Source organism: Gossypium hirsutum, chromosome A04 (genome assembly GCF_007990345.1).
Source record: "Gossypium hirsutum isolate 1008001.06 chromosome A04, Gossypium_hirsutum_v2.1, whole genome shotgun sequence".
Lineage (NCBI taxonomy): Eukaryota > Viridiplantae > Streptophyta > Magnoliopsida > Malvales > Malvaceae > Gossypium > Gossypium hirsutum.
Window position 1 is genome coordinate 78,200,555 of NC_053427.1, and position 23,616 is coordinate 78,224,170.

The 23,616-nt window shown below is 34.1% G+C and overlaps 1 protein-coding gene across 1 annotated transcript; it reads right to left on the reverse strand.

Moving 5' to 3' along the window:
- Positions 1-11,272: 11,272 nt before the first annotated feature.
- On the reverse strand, positions 11,273-12,097 carry LOC107949373 (transcription factor bHLH140). The gene has a single exon (XM_041111423.1). It carries the CDS (start codon positions 11,990-11,992, stop codon positions 11,477-11,479), a length of 516 nt encoding a protein of 171 aa, XP_040967357.1. The 5' UTR covers positions 11,993-12,097; the 3' UTR covers positions 11,273-11,476.
- Positions 12,098-23,616: the final 11,519 nt, after the last annotated feature.

Here is a 23,616-nt window from a genome sequence, read left to right on the forward strand (position 1 = left end):
CCCATACTTAGCATATTTTTGGATGATTTATCATATAATTTAGTGAATTAGATGCTCCTAAACCTCTAATTTTATATTTTATGCTCAGGAGAGCATAGGGGAACAAAAGAAGCAGAAAACGAGCCAAAAACGGACAAAATGGGCTGATTGAAAGATCCACACGGCCAAGACGAATTTCATACAGGCTGAGCACATGCCCGTATGAGCCATACGGGCTGGCCACACGCCCATGTGGCAGCCCGTGTCGATATTGCTCCCTGTTTCCCAAACACGCGGAAAAAGCCAATTTTTAGGGTTTCTGAACAATCTAAAGTCTATAAATACATACTAGAAGATGACCTAAAAGAGGAGGTAGAGTAGAACATAGGAATTACTCGAAGAACGTTAACGGATTCAACTCGGAAGCAGGATCTCCTTCAAGACTGAAGATCTCCCTCCAATTTCTCTTGAAATTTTTAGATTTCTTTATGTTTTGTTGTTTTCCTATTACATTATGAACTAAATTTCCTAGATTCCTAGAGAAGATGAAACATAAGATGAATTTTATTATTTAATATTTTGAATTTAATGGTAAATACTTGTTCTTGTTCTTAATTAGGTGTTCTTAATTCTTGTTTTAATATTTTCAAGATATTAATTCAAGTCGATGTGCTTATTCAGTGGAGAAAAAGTCCCAGTTTAAGAGTAGATCTACCATAATTAAGCGGAGTTGCATGCAACCCTAGAAATATGGAGACATAAATCTGCCGGATTAGAGTCAAATCTAATAATGGAATCCATAGATCGAGTTAATGCAGCAATAGGGGTTTTAATTGGAAAGAGATTTCAATTAATCAACCTAGAGTTAGTTGTTCTTAGTCTCGAAAGAGATATTAACATAATTTAGGGATTTCTACGGATCAAAACAAGTGTATAAATCATTAGATTCATAATCGGAATAATAAGTGAAGTTTAGGTGGATTCTTCCTTGGGTATTGTCTTTATCATTGGTTTATTCAATTATTTTCTTCACTCTCTGTCGCGTTCAGTAGTTAATTAGTTAGTTAATTTTAGATTAAAATAAATCTCTTATATTTTAGGCTAAATAATAGGAAAAAGGTTAATACTAGTACTTTTAGTCCTTATGGATACGATATTCTAGACTCACCACAACTATACTACCATTCGATAGGTGCGTTTGCTTTAGTTGTGATCGTAGTCTAGTTTAGTAGTTCATAAAACGATCATCACGTCTCTTGCGTGCTATGTTATCATGGTTCTTTGTATGATTGTCGTACATATAGATAAACATATCTTTTGAGGAGTTGTAGTATGTATGTTTGTGTGTTATCTGGGAAGCATCTGCATGCATGTATTGATCAGTATGATGTGCTACATGAAAATGATGATATGTGGTAAGCATGTATGGGAAATCATGTGTTTAGAAGTAAGATTCTATTAAGAGTACGAATGAAATCTGGGTAAATGTGTCCAACAAGTTATCCGAGTGATGCATGACAAAGTATGGTTGGCGATAAGGGGGTTCGGGTGGAGTTTTAGGAAAGTACGTGATACGATAATGGACCTCTTGATGGTGCTTTGATGATGTCTATCGGGATAGTAAGCACGAAGGCCATTATGGCGACATGTATTCTACCAAGACCATAAACACGAGATTCACCAGTACAATAAACATGATAAAAGGGCAGTATGGAAATTATGTGAAAAGACCATGGCCATAACATATTCTGGAAATGACCAATGAATTGCAATTGCCTACTAGGGTTTCTGCGTGTCTTGGGAGCAATGATGGGTAAACCTTAGGTAATGCTGAGTTTAGGAAAATCCGTATTGTCAAACATGATATTTTATGTGAGGCCTCTATGGAAGTCCCCTATGTGGCTATTTATTTGGGAAGCCTTTGTTGCGAGTCCCTCGTAAAGCCTCTGTGGTGATTTATTTGGGAAGCCTCTGTGGCGAGTCCCTTATAAAGCCTTTGTGGTGATTTATTTGGGAAGCCTCTATGGCGAGTCACCTATAAATCCTTTGTGGCAAGGTGCATGAAAAGCCTATGTGGTGTAATGTTTGTGTAACATCCTCGACCTGGCTTAGGAGTTTCGACTAAGTCAAAGGTGTTATATTGATCACCGAAGTGATCCAGTAAAGCCATTCTTTTGCTTGAGTTGAATTGTATGAAAATCGCTATTTTGTTTTTAATAAAAACATTAATTAATTAATTTGGCTTTACTTAGTAATCTATTACAATATTATTAACGAGAAGTTTTTTTGAGAAAACAATTTATGGTTTTATAAGACTTATCAAAACTTTAAGTATGTTGCATAGTAGCAGAAAACAATAATAAGAACAATAGTTTTCTAAACCAATTAACATACAATAATAAGAGTAATAACTAAATTTCATACATAAAAAAAATATAAGCTAAATAATCCCAAAGCACAGTTATGAAAACAATAAATAATTAATAGCTTACGACCCAATTAATAAACCAATAGATAAGTGCTAAAAGTAACATGTTTGAACCTCATTCTTAATGCATTTTGGGTGATTTTCTGATGTTAATTGTGAATTTTATGCTCTTAAACCCTTCCACATGGCCAGACCACACGACCGTGTAAGCCACACGGGTTTGTGATAGGCCATGTCAATTTCATGCGATTATGCATCAAATAGTGAAAAATCACGATTTTTAGTTTTTTCGGGCATTCTAAGAGATATATATGAAAAAAAAATAAGAAGATATGAGTGAGCTGTTAGAGAATATTTAAGAAAACAACTCAAAAAACACCATTGAAGCCTACATTGAAGCAGGTTTTCGTCAAGATTGAAGATTCCCAGTTGATTTCATAGGAAGTTATCATGAGTTTATTTATTTCTTTCAGTTATACTATGTCTTGAATATTTTTATTTTCAAGTATTAACTAATTTTCTAAACACCTAGGGGAGATGAACCCTATGATGAATTCTGTTGTTTGATTTTTATTTTACACAATAAATACTTAGTTTCTTGTTCTCAATTATGTGTGCTTAATTCTTGGTTTGATATTTCTAAATTATTAATCCATGTTTGATGTGCTTAATTCGGTGGTTGAATAGACTCTACTTAAGAGTAGATCTTGAATAGTTAGTGCAGTTACATGCAATCCTTGAAATAGGGTGTTATAAATATACCATATTAGAGTAATATCTAATAGGGGAATCCATAGCATGAGTTAATGTGATAATATGGGTTTTAATTAGAAAGAAATTTCAATTAATCAACCTAAATCCAGTTGCTCTTATGCTCGAAAGAGATGTTAGCATAATTTAAGGAATTTTATGGATCAATGTACTAAGTAAAGAAATTGCATAATTTAGATTGATAGTAACAGATGAAATCTAGGTGAATTCTTTCCTGAGTATTATTTTGCTTCTTGGTTGTTACTCGATTACTTTCGTGACTTGTTCTTTGTCGCGTTAGTTAGTTAATTAATTTAATTAATTTTAGTTTTTAATCAATTACTCAAATTATTAGGTTCAATAATAGAAAGACGATAATTCCTAGTACTTTTAGTCTTCGTGGGAATGATATCTTTGCTCACCATAGTTATACTATGAATTGATAGGTGCACTTGCCTTAGTTAAATTTTTAGTTAGTATCGCGGCACATCACCAATAAAATGATTAAGGAAAACTTCAATGAAATATAATAAATAATAATAAACGAGATGCTAGTCCGAGGTTCCTCCGATGGCAATCTGTGTCCTAGTTTTTTGTGTTACCTAAGAGGTAAAGAAAAGGAGTGAGCTTATAATAGCCCTAAGGCAAGTCTAATTTTTAAACCATTACATATAATTGTTCAAACGACAAAACATTGAATTTAAAACATCATAGCAAATTAAGCATAATATAAGAGACATTTATTAAATCAATGCATGTACAAGTTATGTTCATGATGCAATGCAATTATATTCCCACTCATCCATCCTATTCGCCCTCGAGCATTGCTTGACACTCCAAAACAGATTTCAGTAATTGGCCATCCCAAATTTCTCGATTACGATGTTCGTTCACTTGTCATCCGTGATGATGACTTTTACTATAATAACTTACCAAATATAACACCCCCGACCAGGATTAAGAGTTTGGACAAAGTCAAAGGTGCTACATTGATCACCGAAGTGATCCAGTAAAGCTATTCTTTTGCTTGAGTTGAAATGTATGAAAATCACTCTTTTGTTTTTAAGAAAGACATTCATTAATTAATCCAGCTTTACTTAGTAATCTATCTACAATATTATTAACGTGAAGTGTTTTTTGAGAAAAAGATTTATGGTTTTAAAAGACTTATCAAAACTTTAAGTATTTTGCAAAGTAATGGAAACCAATAATAAGAATAATAGTTTTCTAAACCAATTAGCATGCAATAATTATAGTAATAACTAAATGACATGCTTAAAAATTGATAAGCTAAATAGTCCAAAACCACAATTATGAAAGCAATAAATAATTAATAGCTTACGACCCAATTAACAAACCAAAAAAATGATTAAGGAAAACTTCAATGGAACATAATAATAATAATAATAATAATAATAATAATAATAATAATAATAATAATAATAATAATAATAATAATAAACGAGATGCTAGTCCGAGGTTCTTTCGATGCTAACCTGAGAGGTAAGAAAAAGGCGGAGTGAGCTTATGACAGCCCAATGTTAGTTTAATTTTTAAACCATTACATATAATTGTTCAAACGATAAAGCATTCAGTTTAAAACATCATAGCAAATTAAGCATACTATAAATGACATTTAGTAAATCAATGCATGTACAAGTTATGTTCATGATGTAATACAATTATAATTTTAAATTCCCACTCATCCATCCTATTCACCCTCAAACATCGCTTGATACTCCAAAACACATTTCAGTAACTGACCATCTCGGATTTCCCGATTACGATTGTTGTTCACTTGTTATCCGTGATGATGACTTTTACTACAATAACTTACCAAATGTAAAACCCCCAACCAAGCTTAAGAGTTTTAACTAAGTCAAAGGCGTTACATTGATCACTGAAGTGATCTAGTAAAGCCATTCTTTTGCTTGAGTTGAATTGTATGAAAATCACTTTTTTGTTTTTAAGAAAGACATTCATTAATTAATCTGACTTTACTCAGTAATCTATTTACAATATTATTAATGTGAAGTTTTTTTTATAAAGCTGTTTATGGTTTTAAAAGACTTATCAAAACTTTAAGAATTTTGCAAAGCAGTGGAAATCAATAATAAGATTAATGGTTTTCTAAACCAATTAGCATGCAATAATTAGAGTAATAAGTAAAAGTCATGCTTAAAATTTTATAAGCTAAATAATCCCAAACCATAGTTATCAAAGCAATAAATAATTAAAAGCTTACGACCCCATTAACAAACCAATAAAATGATTAATGAAAACTTCAATGGAACATAATAATAAATAATAAAAAATGAGATGCTAGTCCGAGGTTCCTTCGATGCCAATCCGAGTCCTAGTTCTCTACGTTACCTGAGAGGTAAGATAAAGGGGGAGTAAGCTTATGTCAGTCCAATGTTAGTTTAATTTTTAAACCATTACATATAATTGTTCAAATGATAAAGCATTCAATTTAAAACACTATAGCAAATTAAGCATACTATAAGGGACATTCAGTAAATCAATGCATGTACAAGTTATGTTCATGATGCAATGCAATTATAATTTTAAATTCCCCACCACCCATCCTATTCGCCCTCGAGCATCACTCGACATTCAAAAACACATTTTAGTAACTGACCATCCCGGATTTCCCAGTGACAATAGTCATTCACTTGTCATCTGTGACGATGACTTTTACTTCAATAACTTACCATCCTAGTTTGCCGAGTTTCGATGGCTTTTTAAACTATCATCCGAATTTAATCGGTCTCAATGACATTACTATCTATTTCGTGCAATATTGACTTTCGGTGAGGACTTAAATTGCCACTTTCTCCTACAGAACTCATTCGTCCTCCATGCTTAAATTTTATGTAATCATGCAAATAAACTCAACATATCATGCTATTTATCAACAATCGATGCTATGTTTGACAAACACATTTATTATTCCATACTATCATCAATGGCATGTGTTTATGCATTCATTCATAGCAATTTCACATATACAATTTCTTCATGCAAACTAAAAAACTTGCATAAGTATTCTAACATTAGGTTATTAACATGCTAGTTCGACTAACACATATATAACATGTTCGCATTTAAGGTTTGCACATACAGGTTTCACATAGAGAGTTCTCACATACAGAGTTTGCATGTAGGGTTTGCATATAAGGTTCACACATACAGAGTTTGCATGTAGGGTTTGCATATAAGGTTCACACATACAAAGTTTGCATGTAGTGTTTGCACATATAGGGTTCACATATAAGGTTCGCATACTAAATCACTTGAGGGTTAGCATAATAAATCACATAAAGGTTCACATATATAATCGTATGGGGGTTCGTATATTAAATCCATAAGGGTTCGCATACTAAATCATATTAGGGTTTGCATATTAAAACATATAGGGTTTTTCATACTAAATCTATAAGGGCTTGATTATAGGGTTCACATAATATATAATAAGAGATCACATACTAAGTCATATAAGGGTTTGCATATGAGTTCGAATAATATATGGTAAAAGATCGCATACTAAATCATATAAAGGTTTTTGTATGGGTTTGCATAATATATGGTATGAGATCGCATACTAAATCATATAAAGGTTTTCATATGGGTTTGCATAATATATAGGGTTCACATAAGATATAGGGTTCGTATTATATATAGTAAGAGGTCACATACTAAATCATATAATGGTTTGCATATGGGTTCGTATATCACTTATAACTGAGTTCGCATGTATACCTATTTATGCAGAGGTTCATGTGACAGTTCATATAGGGGTTCGCTTAATAGTTCACCTAGGGTTCACATTCATAAGGGTTCTCATACATGGGGGTTTGCATACATGGTTTCACATAACAAATTACCCTAATTAATTAATCATAAACAATGGTCTAAGTTAGATCCCACACCTAATTGAAGACAGAAAAACCTTAATTTTTGGATGAAGAATTTGACAATCACTTGGAGGAGAGGGATGAAATTGAAAACCTTGAAATCTTTTAAGAACCCTAATTTCAATGAGGGTTTCATCAATGAAAAAGAAGAAAAGAGAATTTTGAGAGCTTTTCTTGAAAAATCTTCTAAATATGGATTCTAGATTTTTGAAAAGATTGACTATTTATAAAACTTTTCTTCCCTAATTGCAATAGGATTAAGAATTAGTTTAGAATTAGGGTTGATTTAAATTAACGACTAAATTAAAATAATATTTTTCAGTCAGGGTTGGTTTGAAAAATTGGTACTTTATAGGGGTAAAAATAAGAAAATAAAATATTTTGGCTAAAAGTGCACAAAGGGTTTCAAACTTGGGACCAAAAGGAATGTTAAGTCTTAACCATTGAACCAATAGAATCATTCATATTCTAAGCTTTAGAGAAATTGTTTTTAAGGGTTTTGACCAAGTATTAGGGGAATTATAAAAAAAAACCAACAAAAAGGTGCAATCAAGTGGGTTTGAACTTAAGACCTTAACTTTGCCTAGCAACTAGCCATTAAGTCTAGTGGTTTATTCTTGTTATTTCCTTATCAAAAATATTTTTTAAGGCATTCTAAGTTCGCTTACCCTATTCTTACTATGCTTTGAAAATAAAAATCTAAATTTTATCATTGTTTCTTTTAGCCCTAATTTTGGGATGTGACAGTCTGAAAAGCTTGTCGGGCGAATTCTGTCACGCGTAAGTGGCGAGTTGTTAGTCTGCCTTTGTGGAAAGATTTGGGTATGCCTTGGAGACATTTTCTAAAAGAGTTCTCAGCAGTGTGCTCAACTGATGAATTCGCTTTAGTAATTCACTAGGTAAAAAAGAGAGCTTGGCATATATGTAATTATGGGTGGTATAAGTATCAGCCAAATTTGAAAGCTCTCACATTTCTTATCGAAGTCATCTGAGTCCTATTAGGGATCTAAGATATTTCCTTCATCAAACCAAGTTTTTCGTTTGGATCGACTTGAAGAAACAATGTAATTAGCGATATGACAACCGCCAAAGCTAGTATAAGAATTCATTAAGAGTAGAGTCTGTATGCCTATCATTCTGAGAAATGTATTCAACCTCTATCTCTAGGTGATTGAGAAATAGGAGTTGCTATAAGGTGGGAAGACTATGATCCGCCAATCGAGTCGAGTGTGTATAAGGTGTTCAAGTTAGAGGTTGGTGTCTTGTTTTCCAATAGGAATCAGAAACATATCCTTCAAAGTCTGAAAGGAAGTCTAGAAATTCCTAACTTAAGGAATTCAACAACACAATCTAAAGGTAATAATGGTTGAGAATCACTAAGTTCTGTTGAACTTATAGGAGTTTATTTGTGATGCATGATTCTAGAAATGAGACTAGTGCGCCTAGAGGGACCAAGCTAGGCATGCGCTAGGATAGCAGAGCAATATTATGCATACAGAGGGGCATTTGGATATTAAGTGAAAAGTACTTTACCCCATGAATAAGTGCATTTTAGCAAAGTTTTATGTTCTAATATATAAAACTGTTTTGAAAATCCGTTGTATTTATTAAATGCTATTTTTAGGATCTTTTGACTTAAAAAGGTTATAAACAGACAAGAAGCATGTTTAGTTTAGTATTCGCCTAATGGAAAATTTTGTTAAGTATTTTTGTTTGGTGGCATCTTATATCCAGGTCTGATAAACTGAATCGGATACAAGATGTTACTATCATTGCACCCAACCACTTATTAAAATAAAAAAATTCTATAACAATAATGTTAGAGTTCTGTGACCCGAATCCTGTTTAATTTGACTTGAAAAGTTCAAGGTGCAACTCACTTATTAAAAAAATAATATTTGACTTTGCGGCACAAGTTGAATCCAAATAGGACTATGAGTCTTTTAACATTTAAAAACTGCACATAACCAGAAACCTCAATATGTAGCGTTCAAAACTTAGTAACATCATCCCCTCCCAATTTGTAATGTACCCAAAAAAATGTAATATATAAATACTTAAATTTAAAATTAAAGCAATATATTAAAAAAGAGTAATTCAACATAGATTTTAAAATTTTTATTTACTATTATATAAATTCATGTAACAAAAAGTTAAAAAAATAAAAATTCTTATTTATTAGTCTGATAAATCTTCTTATCAAATAACTTTTTTAACCAAGTATTTGGAGAAAATTAAAATTTTTATTTATAAATGTGATAAATATTATAAATAATAAAAAACCATTATAAATTTAATAAAAAAAGTATTATGGTGGATTAAAATATTTTAATACTAATATTTAAAATTTAGAAAAGGGTTTTAAGAGTCTAAAATTTTGAAATTGATAGGTTTTAACCAGTTGGCATGTTTTTTTTAATTAAAATATTCAAATTTGACCATTTCTTTTAGAAAGAAAATACAAAGATTGATAGGAACTTATAAAAGCGCAAAAAAAATAAAATAAAAGAAAAAGTGAAAAAAAAGGGGTAAATGGAAGGGACCCGCAAGCAAAGCTTGGCACTGCCTCCTATAATTAACAACAATCTCGGCCAAATCAAAAGTAACCTCACTTCATTTGCTTACTTATTAAAGGAAGTGAAACCTGCATTAATTATGCAGTAAGTGAACCCAAATACCACATTATTGCATTACATTCTAAATACATCATTTCCTCGTGCATAAACATATAATATTTTATCCTTTATACATTTTTTCATCACCCACAACACGGTTCAGATGAATAATAAACATTTTGTCTTATATCTCAATTATTTTTTAAATGATAAATAATAAATTATTATATGGCATACATACTATTTTAAAAATTTCGGTTATCTATTAATTGTATAAATATTGAATAAATTAAAAAGTTTAATATATATATAGTTTTTTAAAATATTATATTTTTATCATTTCTACCTTTACTCGTTATAATTCACCTCACTGTTAATCCAAACACATATTGTATGGTTTTAGTTTTAACATTGAAATGCTCAATTCCATTGTTAAAGTAATTATTCTTATCACTAGCATTGTTTAATCAAGGTTGTTTGAACTAGATCGAACCAATTAATCGAATCGAATGGATAGAAAATCGACCGTAACGGATCGATTTTTAATACTTTTTTTATAGATTTTTAATGGTTTATTTAATTGAGTTAGATGGCTCGATCAAATCGTTCGAACCAATGAACCGGTGGCCTAACCAGTTTAACCACCAATCTGATTTTAAAAACCTTGGGTTTAATCATAGGAACCAATTTCATCTCCTAATAGACCCTTGAGAAAAAGCTATCTGTTTTTTTAGTCATAATAAAAAATTTAATCCTCAATATTATGTGTTTTAGTCAATTTGGCCTTTATTCTTTTTTAAAGTTAAATTTAGACATTAACATTTCAATAAAAGATAAATTGCTTTTTTTAACGAAGATACTAACTAAAACATTAATTTTTTTAGCAATGTTGGCCTGTTAATCAATGTGTACTCCATGCTGATATAGAACTATTTGTCTTATATATCAATCAATAAATAATATAAAATTATAAAAATATTCAAAAAAATCAATTTTAAAAAATATAAAAATTTTAAAAATATTAATATGAAATACGTGAATTTTCAAGTAGTTGGACTCTTTTTTAAAAAGCCAATGATCAAATTTAACTAAAAAATTATGGGTTAAATTGATAAAATATATAAATATTAAGGGATAAATTTATTATAATGCATTATTTTTATAAAGAAAAATAGTTTGAAATTCAAGTTCACTCCCATAGTTTACTATACACCATATAACTATGCAAGCAATATAAAGCATGAATACCGAATTAACAATGAAAATTAAAATTATGCACACAGAATATATATTTATACACAATCTAATATAATGAAAATTAAAATTATGCACACAGAATATATATTTATACACAATCTAATATATGAACATTAATGGCTATAAGACAAATATAGCAATGACTAGATAGAGAATATGTGTACGTGCGTGTCCAACTTTTTTATTTTTTATTATGATCTTCGTGTTTGAGAATGATATGTGTTCCTGGTTTGTACTTTACCATCGAATCCCGGAAAAATATTTGATGGAATCCCCAGAAATATACTTGTGAAATGGAAATGATTTTTTGCTCGTACATCAAAATATTTCCATGGCCGGAACTAGCATCATTTGTTTATAAACAGTGAAACACTAAATATTTTAAAAGCTCACTTGATGGAGCAGAACATGAAGATCAAATTCCTCCTTGACCCATTACAAGCTACAACATTTGACTTTGTTACAAGATTCAACCATATTCATACAACAAAATCATACATAATTATATGGAATAATAAGGAGATGAAAGCTTATTGATGTCTCATGTATGCATCATAAGGCATGGTTTGTTGGGGACCTTGGAAGCAAGAATCCGGCAATGGTAGCAGCTGCGACGGTTGCATTGGTTCAAGGTTTGGGTTAGGGTTTGATGATGGGTAAATATTTGTTTCAACAGGGAAAGAGGTAGGCAAGAAGAGAGACGACGAGTCGTCATCGACGAAGTTGATCATGGCTTGGTGAAGCCATATCTGAGTTTTGAGGAACTTTACATAATGAATAGCTTCATCAAGCATGGAGACAGTGTCCATCTTTGTCCCACCAGGAACCATGCTCTGCAAGATCTTGAACCGGTCACTGATACGATGCCTCCTTTCTCTAGCAGCCACACTTTGTGGATCAGTCGATAGCTTTACCGCACCTTTGCCCTTTTTGCCAGCCTTCTTCTTCTCTTTGCTGCAGCTGCTGCTGTTGTTGCTGGTTGTTGTCACAGAAGAAGACCCATCAATGAAAGATGAGCTGAAGTTAGCAGAGGGAAAGTAGTCCATTACCAACAACACTACTAGTAGCACTTGTAACTGAGAGACAAGCTTGGTAGGGGCCCTTTCTTTCGTTACACATGTTTATATAGAGGAGGAAATGCAGGTGGGTTTGATTTGAATTAATCGAGGAAATGTAATGTAATGTTAAATGTCGTCATGTGGGTCAGCCGATCTTTGGCGCAGGATACGGGTGTTTGTTTTACTGCCCCTCGGGGCCTAGGCCAGCATGGAAAGCTACCTAGGCCAAAAGGTATTTGCTTTGCTTTCTTAGTCCCTTTGTTTTTCTTTTTGATTCATCCTAAACAAAGCTTTGGTGATACCTCTAACACATAATACTTATTAAAGACTGGATTTCGGGTTTTCTTTGGACAGATACCTGACCCACTAGCTAGGACCCCACTGTCAAAACACAAAAAATTGCACTTAAATGTAGATCAGGTGGTGAAGATGAGAGAAGATATATAATGAGGGGAAAGGGGGGGCCTGGAGGGCGGGGTCCTTCTTTGAAATCGAAATGGATGTAACATAGTTGCAAATGTGTCTAAAATCTAAATCCAAGGAACCAAATTGTACGAAGCATGGCTTTTCCCTAAGGTTACACACTGTTTGCTGAAAGAAAATAACTATTCGTGTTCCCCTCGATTACTCTCTCCTCCACTTTCAAGTAGAAATAAAAAGAAGAAAAAGAAAAGAGAGGTTCCGGCCAGTCATATCAACGTCTCAGCTCTTCTTTTAAAGGGAATTTTTGAGGAAAGTTGTTTGAACCCAATAACCTAATCCTTCCATGGAAACCAGATGGCATAGGATATATCAAAATAGAATCAATATAGCATGTTAACAGTCTACAATACTATATTAATATGTCACCAAATTAAATGATGCTTCCAAGAATAGCTAGCCTAAACCCTTCAAATCTGCTCTTTTATCATTTGTTAGACATCATATGACTAACTCATGAACTTAACATAAAAATTAGTGCTACAAACAGTAACCCAGATTCTATAAACTATTTACCAGACTTAAAATCATTAGTAAGAGACAGAACCCTGCCCCTTTCTTCATTCGTTGAACAAACGAAACTTTCACATAACTTCCAGTTGGTGTTGAACTTGGTGCTTGCAATTGCATCACTTGACCTGGTGATCCTTATTTTACTCAGCAGTCATAAATGATGAAAACTGAAATTACATGGGAAAACAATAAAGCTGGAAAAAGGAAGATATAGACAAAGGTAAGCAAAATCACATGTGGGTTCCGGTTTTCGCGTTGGGGGTGGGGGTGGTTAGAACCCTAATTATTCTTACTTGTTCGATTGAAATATACCAGCTTTTCTTATGTCCTCTCATATCTAGTCAAAAAACACATCAGTCTCCACACAATATATATTTTTAGTTAAATTTTAACATTAATTTATGAATATTTTTCGTATAAAAAAAGCTTTTGACTAGACTAGTTAACAAAAACCCATATCAAAAGAAGATAAAAATTATAACCTATGGATTAGTCATTTGATTGAAAGAAAAGGTTACTACTACCATAAACAAGGTCTGGGTTTTGGTTTTTTTACTGTACTTTTTCTTATGTTACCGAGAGAGATACGATTTTAACTTGTTATAGTGGGCACAGGGCAACTGTTGTTTCAGTTTTTGAGTAAAGAGGTTAACGTTACGAAAGATGGTCCCTCTGTATTCATTAAATCTGTCAAGAAAAAAGTGAGATATGTCGGCTCTTCCTTCTTTAGGGCTTTTTATCCATATGCATGAAAGGGCGAGTCTTCCCTTTTGCCAAAGATCATGAGACTCTAATGAACTGGGAACGGGGAATTGTGCTAAAAGACTTGGTTTTATTCCACATAAAGCCAACATTGTGGGTTCAATATCAAGTCTAACCAGGGTCGAATGAGGTTTTTCATGTTTGGAGAGACTACCAGTTTTTTTTTTTCCTCCCAAAGTTGAAGGAGCCTTTTCCCGTTTGAGATGATTGAGTGGGTGCGGTACACTGAGTTCCAAGCACCCATACCGCTAAAAGACTAATTGATTTGAGTGTTCCGGCAGGGAATTGGACATTAACTGTTGGTTTATTTGCGTCTTCGTCTTCTTCTTCGACGACCTCTTTAGGCTGATATTAAAATTGTTAATGGATTAATTTCAGCTGGCATCATCAAACTATAATGTTAATTTTAATTTGGTTCATTAACTTCAAAGCATCAATATTACCACTCTAATAATTAGTTTGAGTATTAAATGTTAACTCAAATTTAAGATGCACGGTTAGTGATATGTCGCAAGTTGTTGTACCATATTAAATCATTTTTCGTACTTAAGTAGCTTGTATAAAAGCAATTCTATTATATTTTACTTAATTTTTACTTTTAGTTTGTAATTAATAAAAAGTGTGATTTGAGCTATTTATATGACTTTAGAGGTAAAATATGCTTAAAGGAAGGCTAACGCATTCAGTGAGTGTGTAGGACATCATTTGGAGGCATGAGAACACGAGACTGGCCGCAATGTTGCAACACAGAGGGTCAATGTCACAACATAGTGAGCAGAATACCCAAAAGAGCAAAACTATCTTTAGTGTCACGACATAGCCAAAAGGTGTCGCGACATAGCCTTAAAATCGAGCCTCAACTCTTAAACTGCCACCAATGTCGCAGCATAGGTCAGAGGATGTCACGACACCGCCTTGATGTGGATAATTAATAATCCAAGGGTATTTTGGTCCCTACAACAAACTTCAACGTAAAAGCGTTAGCTGAATTAGGTCAATAGACAATGGCCAACCCTAAATCTATAAACAACCTTTTCTGAACACTTAATATTCATCTTTTATTCTAGTTTAGGTTACAACTTTCATTTAGTTTTTAGTTTTCAATTTCTTTAGTTTTTTTTGTACTTATGTTATTTTTATTTGTAATTTTTAATTTAGTTTTAGTTTGTTCTAGTTCTTCGAAGAATCTGATTTGTGGATTCATCAACTGTTGTGGATTTCTGTGCTTAAAATTATCAATACAAAATCAAGATTCTTCTTAAACTTTATTCTTGATTCATTATTCATGTTTATCTTTTTAATGAAATTTATATTGTTTACGAGATCATGAGGAACTAATCCCCTTATGGGAGATTAGCGAGTGGGCATGAGAGTAATTAATTTATATGTAGGATTTCTTAGTGGATCAGCTAGTTGGGATAGGAAGAACTCGAAACCTAAGGCCTGGCAACCTTAGGAAGTCATCTAGGTAAGAATGAACCCAAAATTTGTATTACCTATTTGTGAACACCTTACTTCAATCAGGTTTGGACTGTGAGGTCGAGAGATGAGTAGTTCTTGCCGACCTGTTAGTTTAGTGGAAGATCGAGAGATCATGCTAGGTTAACGACTATTTGATTGAGTAGAACCTAAAATAGGAATTAGTTACGACCACCAAAACGAGTTAGTCTTCCCTTCTTAGAATTGATTAAGTCAACAAATTAGTTTTCCATTTTTATTTTAATGCAATTTATTTATTTTTCATATAAATATAAATTTTCTTCACTTTATGGTTTATCTTAATATAATTTAGTTAAAGTACTAATTAGATCTATTAACGTCAAAGTTAGAATTAATTTAGTATTAGTTTCCCTTAGGTACGATCCTCGGAGTACTTCTATACTTCGTTGTATAAATTATATTACAACCTAAACCGTATATTTGCGAAAACTTCCTAACATTTATATTTGATTGCAAGAATTACACTCTAGACGTTAGTACGTCCGGAGGCGGTCAAGTTGTTAGCGCTGTTGCTAGAAAGGCAACATTATTGAATCAGTTTTAATTTTTGCGCTTAATAGTTTTTTTCTTTTTACTAACATTTTTGTTTTTCTTTGTGGTTTCAATGTATGACTCAAAGTAGGGGCACACTTATAGAGCCAACAACTTATCCAGAAAGAATAATTCGCAGAAATCATCGACAACAACAACAACAACATAAGCAAAACAATCCACCTACTGCGATTAATCCACACCAAGAAAATTCATTATTTGAAGAACCTGACCTACCTAACTTACCACCACCACCACCACCACCACCATAACTACTATTAAACCCACCAATGGCTCGAGAAGAACGAACCTTTAGAGATTAAGTGCTACCAAATTTGGATATGATGCAAGGCAGCATTACAAGGCCAACCATCATGGTGAATAACTTTGAGATCAAACTGCTCATGATCTAGATGATACAGAATAATCTGCAATTCAAAAGGATAATGACAGAGGACCCAAATCAATATCTAAAGCGATTTTTCCAACTTTGTGACACTTTTAAATTTAACGGGGTCACCAATAATGCTATTCGTCTTCAGTTGTTCCCCTTCTCCTTAATAGATAATGCTTTCTTTTGGTTAGATTTGCAGGCACCAGGATCTATCACGACATAGAAAGAACTTGCAGATAAATTTCTACACAAGTTCTTTCCTATTAGCAAAACGGTCCAAATCAAGAGGGAGATTGGCACGTTCAAGAAATTAGAAGGAGAAAGTTTTCACAAATCTTGGGAACAATTTAAGACGTTGGTGTAAAGATGTCCACACCATGGTCTGCCTGGCTGTTTACATTTGCAGATGTTCTACAATAGGTTGGATGCAAATGCAAGATCAGGTCTAGATGGAGCCGCAGGAGGAGACTTGATGAACCAAACATACGAGGATGCGTATGATTTTATAGAAAACATGGCGATGAATTGCTACCAGTGGCTAAATGAACTATTTACTTATGGCTAGAGACCATCCATGGTGAAAGTTGTTTAGGAGGACGAAAAATACAAACAGATCTTGGACGGGTTCAACCAGATAGAGTCAACATTTAGTTGATATTCAATATATGATGGAGATAGACCTATCAATTAATATCTTAAGAACCTAGCCAAAAATGTAAACTACATTGGGAATAAGAGTGGAAATCCTTATTCAAATACTTATAATCTCGACTGGAGAGATCACTCGAATTTGAGATAGGGCGACAATCAAGGAAGAGGTAATAGTTCTAACCCTGAAAAACAAAATATTACTTACCAATCTCCATATCTGCAGAAACCTTAGGAAAAGGCCAACCTAAATGACCATACATTATGTATTCAACAACTGGATCAAATCAAAAGAGAGATGTAATCAATGCGAACTGAAGTGAAACGGGTTCAGTCTAAGTGCACCCAAACAACAAAGACATTGACAAAACTCGAAGATCAAATGAGCCTATTGATGAGCATAATGGGAGATATCAAAAGGAAAATTAGAACAAGGATCCCAAGAAACACCGAGAATAATCCTCACAGAGAAAGGAAGAAGCACATGAAAGTAATTGTGCTCTGTTCAGGTAAATTACCTAGTAGCCCCAGTTACCAACTTAAAAGGATGACCAATAGGATGCTGGTGATCTTCGCAAAGAAGATCTTTGAAATGACGATGCTGAACTAGAACCATAAGAGGTAGCTGAGCCAGTAGTCGAGCTAAATAAAGAATTTGTACTTACCAAGGTACCATTCACCTTACGATTAGAAGATAAACAAAAATAAGATGAAGAGGAATTGGTAAGTTTTTTAAACTTATTTAAATCGCTTAATGTTAAATTGCCTCTGATTGAATTAATTGAAAAAGTTCCAAAATATGCTAAGTACTTAAAAGAAATCATGGCTAGACGTAGGAAAGTTAAAACATGAGAGCAAATTAATATAGATGCATCTTGTAGTGCTATAATTTCTAAACAGATACCCCCAAAATTAAAATACCCAGGGAGTTTTAAAATTCCAATAGATATAAGGGACATTCACTTTAGCAAGGCCTTATGTGATTTAGGAGCCAATATAAATTTAATGCCCTTATCAATATATAAGAAACTCAGGTTAGGGGAGCTTAAAAATACACATATCACACTACAATTAGTTGATAGATCTTTGGTACAACCGAAAGGGGTACTTAAAGATGTGTTGGTTAATGTGCGTAATCATCCTAGTTTATTTCTTAATTTTAGATTTTAAGGAAGGCCGTGAGATACTTATTCTGTTAGGTAGACCATTTCTAGCGACATCAAGGTCCACCATTGATCTAGAAAATAATGAATTAATCATAAAAATTAATGTTGAGATTGAACTATTCAAATGCGGTAAACAACCGAATGAGGAAGGTAGGGAAATGTGAGGGAAAACATGTTATGAAATATTTGTAAAAACCCCTAACTACCTTGAGTTGGAAAAGGTATTTTCTATGATAAGTGCAGGACGAAAGAACAAATTTAAAGAACGGAACAAGTGAAACAAGGTGAAGTCCCACGATGGATGCTAGACCAATGCGGATAGAAAATCGGCCAAAGATGCATTCATGTATAAACTGACGGAGCTGATGGATGAATCTGACAGCAATACCTGAAACTTTTTAAACTGTTTTAAATTTTTGTAAATTTTTGTATTTCAATAGACTTATAGGAAGTTTAGGAATTTAATTGATTTGAATTGATTATAAATAGGTTGTGTATGTACCAAGCACCTTGAAAATCAAGAGGAGTGGTCAAAACAGGGCCGGGGTCGTAACTTGAAACCTCCGTTTCGCAACACCAACCATAGGTTTGAGGAATTGAGTAATCCGACTCGATGTCCTAACATGAAATTTTTGTGTCGCAACAAAAAGAATAAGTATACCCCAAAAACTAAAAATTTCAAGGTGTGTCGCGACATGAAACTCTTATGTCGCGACATCGCTACAATTTTATGCAAGATTTTCCTGACTCATGGCGTAACCTGTCGGCTTAACCCCTAATTTTACTCGATTTTTAACCTAAAAATACTAATCTTTTTAAAACTAAAACACTTTTAACCTATTTCTAAACTCTTTCTAACTCTAAAACCTCCCAAATTGCTCAACTTTAAAAACCCTTCTTCTTTTTCTTTCTAACTTGTTGCAATTTATCTTCTAAGCATATCAAAAAATATCTTCTAAGACTACAAGGAAAGACATTCATTCAAGAAAAGGGTTTCAAACCATTGATGATCCTTTGTGAAGATTGTAACACCCCAAACCCGGCCCAGACGTTATGGCCGGATCTGACATGCCACATCGAAGCATTCAAAACATTTTATATTGTTGATCCAGAAAAACCTACTTAGTGTTTTAAAAGATAATTTCATTATAGGTTAAAGTGAATGGAAGCTGTGCACCAGGTAGGAAACCGGAAAAGAGGAGGTGAGTTTATCGGACTACTTAAGTACCAAGCTCCCTTCGGATCCAATCCTAGACATGCACACCGCCATTGCCACACCTTAACGTCATGTATATTTCTAGGAAACCGATTTGATTAAGTCATTTTTAGGAAAAATGATTAATTTTAGAAAATACTTTCATTGCGGAAGCTTTGCTTGTTGTCGTGTTATTTTGAAATCAATTGTTGTTTTTTTTTTAAAACGCGCCCTAAAGCTATCCAATTTCAACAGTTAAAATAAGTAATACCTATCTTAGTAATACATATTAAAACCATCAAAAATAATTAAGCGGCCTTATTACATTTAAAAACCCAAAACTTCAAACGTAAATAAAAGGATGTCCAGTTCACCAGAAGAAAATCAAAATTTCAGAACGGGTGGCCACTCCGAATTCCCTCATAGCTCCAAGCCCACTATGGTTGGGGATTACCTGCGTGGATGAAAATAAAAAGGGTGAGTTTGGGGAAACTCAGTGTGTAAGGAAAACCCATTCAAAGCCCAAGTCAGCTCAAGCCTATTGGGCCTAAGCCCATTCAGGTAACAGTGGTACTGGACCAAAGCCCTTTTCAGATTACAATAAACTGGGCCTTAGCCCTTTATTTAGATAACAGTATGGCCCATAGGCCCATTTCAAAATACATGCAACATCAATAACATATGCAAGCCCATTTGGGGAGACTACTCAACCCACCAACCACTACACTCCACCCGTACCAGCCCTACACTCCATATGGGGAATAGCTCAACCCACCCAGCCCAACACTCCACAGTTGCAGCCTTGCTGCTCAGTTAATAGTAAATTGAGGCAAAGCCTCCACTACGTGGACAAGCCACTTTCAGTACTTCCTTCATCAATATCCCAATCCCATGCATCAGATAATAACAACATGGCATGCAGTAAATAACAACAGTCAAACATGCATTTAGGTCAATTTAACTCTAGGGGTATTTCGGTAATTTATCTACTAGGGGTAAAACTGTAAATTTTCCACTTTTAAAGGTATTTCAGTAATTTATCTATTTTAGGGTTTTTCATGCATATCCCTACTTTTCACGTACTAACAGAATCACGTACCGAGAGTTCTTACCGAATTGGGCCCGTTGACCCATCATTCCAATTTTGGCCCATTAAGCCCAAAAATATCGAGGGCACAGAAATCATGCACTTTGCAATCCAAATTTTGCAGCTTACCTAAAACATTAATCGATTTACCTCACGAGCATTCGCACACTCACAAATCTACAAAATACCGGTTTTCGGCATTTCGGCTTTTCGACTTTTGCCGATCCAGACTAAGAAAGAGAGTGTTAGTTACACACGAGTTTGCGACGATATGCTGACGAGATCCACACACGAACCGCCTACAATTGGATTACTAACACGTTAATCTAACTATTCAAATACAAACTACGTATTAACCCCTTACAATATTCGGCCAACCACACCTACAGATCATAGTAAGCTTATAAGAAATCAATAAGCAACTCATTAACAAATTTTTGTCAATGTTTACCACATAATCATAATTTCACTGCAAGCCGTCTTCCTGAGCAACAGTCACTAAATAATTTATAACTGGAGCTACGAAACTTCAAATCAAGTGCCGTTAATTTTCCCTAAAAATAGACTCATATATCTTATATCCATAAAATTTTCAGAATTTTTGGTTTGGCCAATCAATACCAGATTTTTCTCAAAGTTTCGCATGTTTCACTGTTTGACTAATCTGACCACTCTTCATTACGAATCAAATTTCTCATTGTACAGAATTCAAAATATGTTCTCGTTTATTTCATTTGAAACTAGACTCATCAAGATTTAATTACATAATTTATTCAGCTTCTAATTCATCTCCCATGATTTATGGTGATTTTCCAAAGTCACGTTACTGCTGCTGTCCCAAGCAGATTTATTACCAAAATTCACTCTTTCACACATAACTTGCATGCATGTTATTTAAACATGTATATCACCAATCAATCATCACATATATATGATTTTACTTAAGTATAATCTCTATTTCATCATTTTAAAGCACAACATGTTAGCCGATTTTTCCCCTTAGCATCTAAGGCACATGCATGCTTATTTGTTTGGCTCAACTTCACCTATCTTCCATTTTTCATCAAAAGAACATGAAACAACAACCATTTCCTTCATTTTAATTCATGACTAAATGCTCACAACACAACTAAAAACTAAAATATGCTTCAAGAGTTAAGGTAGAATAAAGAAGAACTCATGAACCTCAAAATAAAAGCAAACTACCATGAACTTACCTTCAATTTTTCTTCCCCAAGTGACCGAACATTCAAGAGCTTTCTCCTCTCCTTTTTCTTCTCTAACTTTAGGCTATGATGAACAAAGATGGACAAAACTTTGTTGTTTTCACCCCCTTTTTTTTAATAAAATTTCATATTTCATCCACTTAATTCTTTAATACAAAAGACATGAAATTCTCATCATCGAACATTTACTTAACCCATTATCATGGAACATTTACCTAACCCATTATCATTCAACATTTACCTAAACCATTATCATGGAACATTTACCTAACCCATTATCAATTTGTATCAATTTGTACCATAAATTATGGATATCAGGTGCACATTTTGTCTACAACAACATGATGACCAGCCACTACATGTAAAATGGGAGGTTTGTCATGCAAATCCTCCTATTTTGCACTCCTATTTATTTGGCCACTTCAATTTAGCCTATAGTATTTTCAAACATTTTCACATAGGTCCTATTTCATAATTTCACCCCCTTTTTCTTATGGAACAAAAATTAACTAAAATTGCCAGGTTCTATCTTAAGCTTGGGCCTTCTAGAGGTCCACTAACATAATTAAACCTATGCCAACATTCACAGAATTCCCGAAAATTGGGGCGTTACAACTCTACCCTCCTTAAATAAATTTCGTTCTCGAAATTTACCTGATCCAACTAGTTAAGGGTATTGTTGACGCATAGTCTCTTCTGATTCCCAAGTAGCTTCTTCCCTTCCATGATTACGCCAAAGTACTTTCACTAACGGGACAGATTTCCTTCTGAGAACCTTAATATCTCGAGCCAATATTTGCACAGGCTCCTCCTCAAAGGTCAAATCAGTCTGAACTTCAATTTCTGCAACTGGCAGGACATGAGCAGGGTCAGCACGATAACGCCTTAACATGGAGACATGAAAAACATCGTGAATCCTGTCTAACTCTAGAGGCAATTCCAATTGATAAGCCACTGGGCCTACTCGCTTCAAAACCCGATAAGGCCCAATGAACTGCGGACTTAACTTGCCCTTCTTACCGAACCTTAATATCTTCTTCCAAAGAGAAACCTTTAAGAAGACCATATCACCTACTGAGTACTCAATATCCTTACGCTTCAAATCTGCATACGACTTTTGCCTATCAGATGCTTCTTTTAACTGGTCCCTAATTATTCTGACCTTATCCTCAGTATCAGCTACCAACTCTGGTCCAAGAAATTGTCGCTCTCCTAGTTCAGTCCAACAACTAGGTGTACGACACCTTCGTCCATACAGTGCTTCATACGGTGCCATTCGAATACTCACCTGGTAACTGTTATTGTATGCAAATTCTGCCAACGGCATGTAATCCTCCCAACTACCTCGAAAGTTAATCACGCATCCCCTCAACATGTCCTCCAAAATCTGAATAACCCTTTCCGATTGACATCAGTCTGGGGATGGAAAGCCGTGCTAAAATTCAATCACGTCCCCAACGCCTCATGCAACCTTTGCCAAAACCGAGATGTAAATCTGGGATCCCGATTAGAAATAATTGAAACTAGGACTCCATGAAGTCGTACAATCTTCGCCACATACAGCTTGGCTAACTTTTGAAGTGAAAAGTCAGTACGAACAGGTATGAAATAGGCCGATTTGGTCAACCTATCCACAATCACCCACACCGAGTCTTTCTTTGATGGTGTCAAGGGCAGCCCACTCACAAAGTCCATGGTTACCCTCTCCCACTTCCAAAGTGGTATCTTCACTGACTGTAACAGCCCAGAGGGTAATTGATGCTCAGCTTTCACTGGCTGGCATGTCAGACATTTCCCTACAAACTCTGTTACTTCTCGTTTAAGTCCAGGCCACCAGTACAATTCTCGCAAGTCGTGATACAACTTATTCCCTCCAGGATGCATGGCACATAGTCCCCCATGAGCTTCCTTCAATATTGTCTACCTTAAATCAGAGTCCCTCGGAACACAAATTCTTCCTCGGAAACACAGAACTCCATCACCATTTAAACCGAACTCAGAAGTTTCCCCTTCCTTAACTTGTTGAAAACGAGCAACCAAATACTCATCTTCCAACTGCTTTTCCTTAATCTGGTCCACCCAGGTTGGCCTTACTTGCAATTCAGCCAAC

Excerpts from the sequence above, each read along its gene's own strand:
- LOC107949373 (XM_041111423.1), bottom strand. The coding sequence starts at position 11,992 with ATGGACTACTTTCCCTCTGCTAACTTCAGCTCATCTTTCATTGATGGG.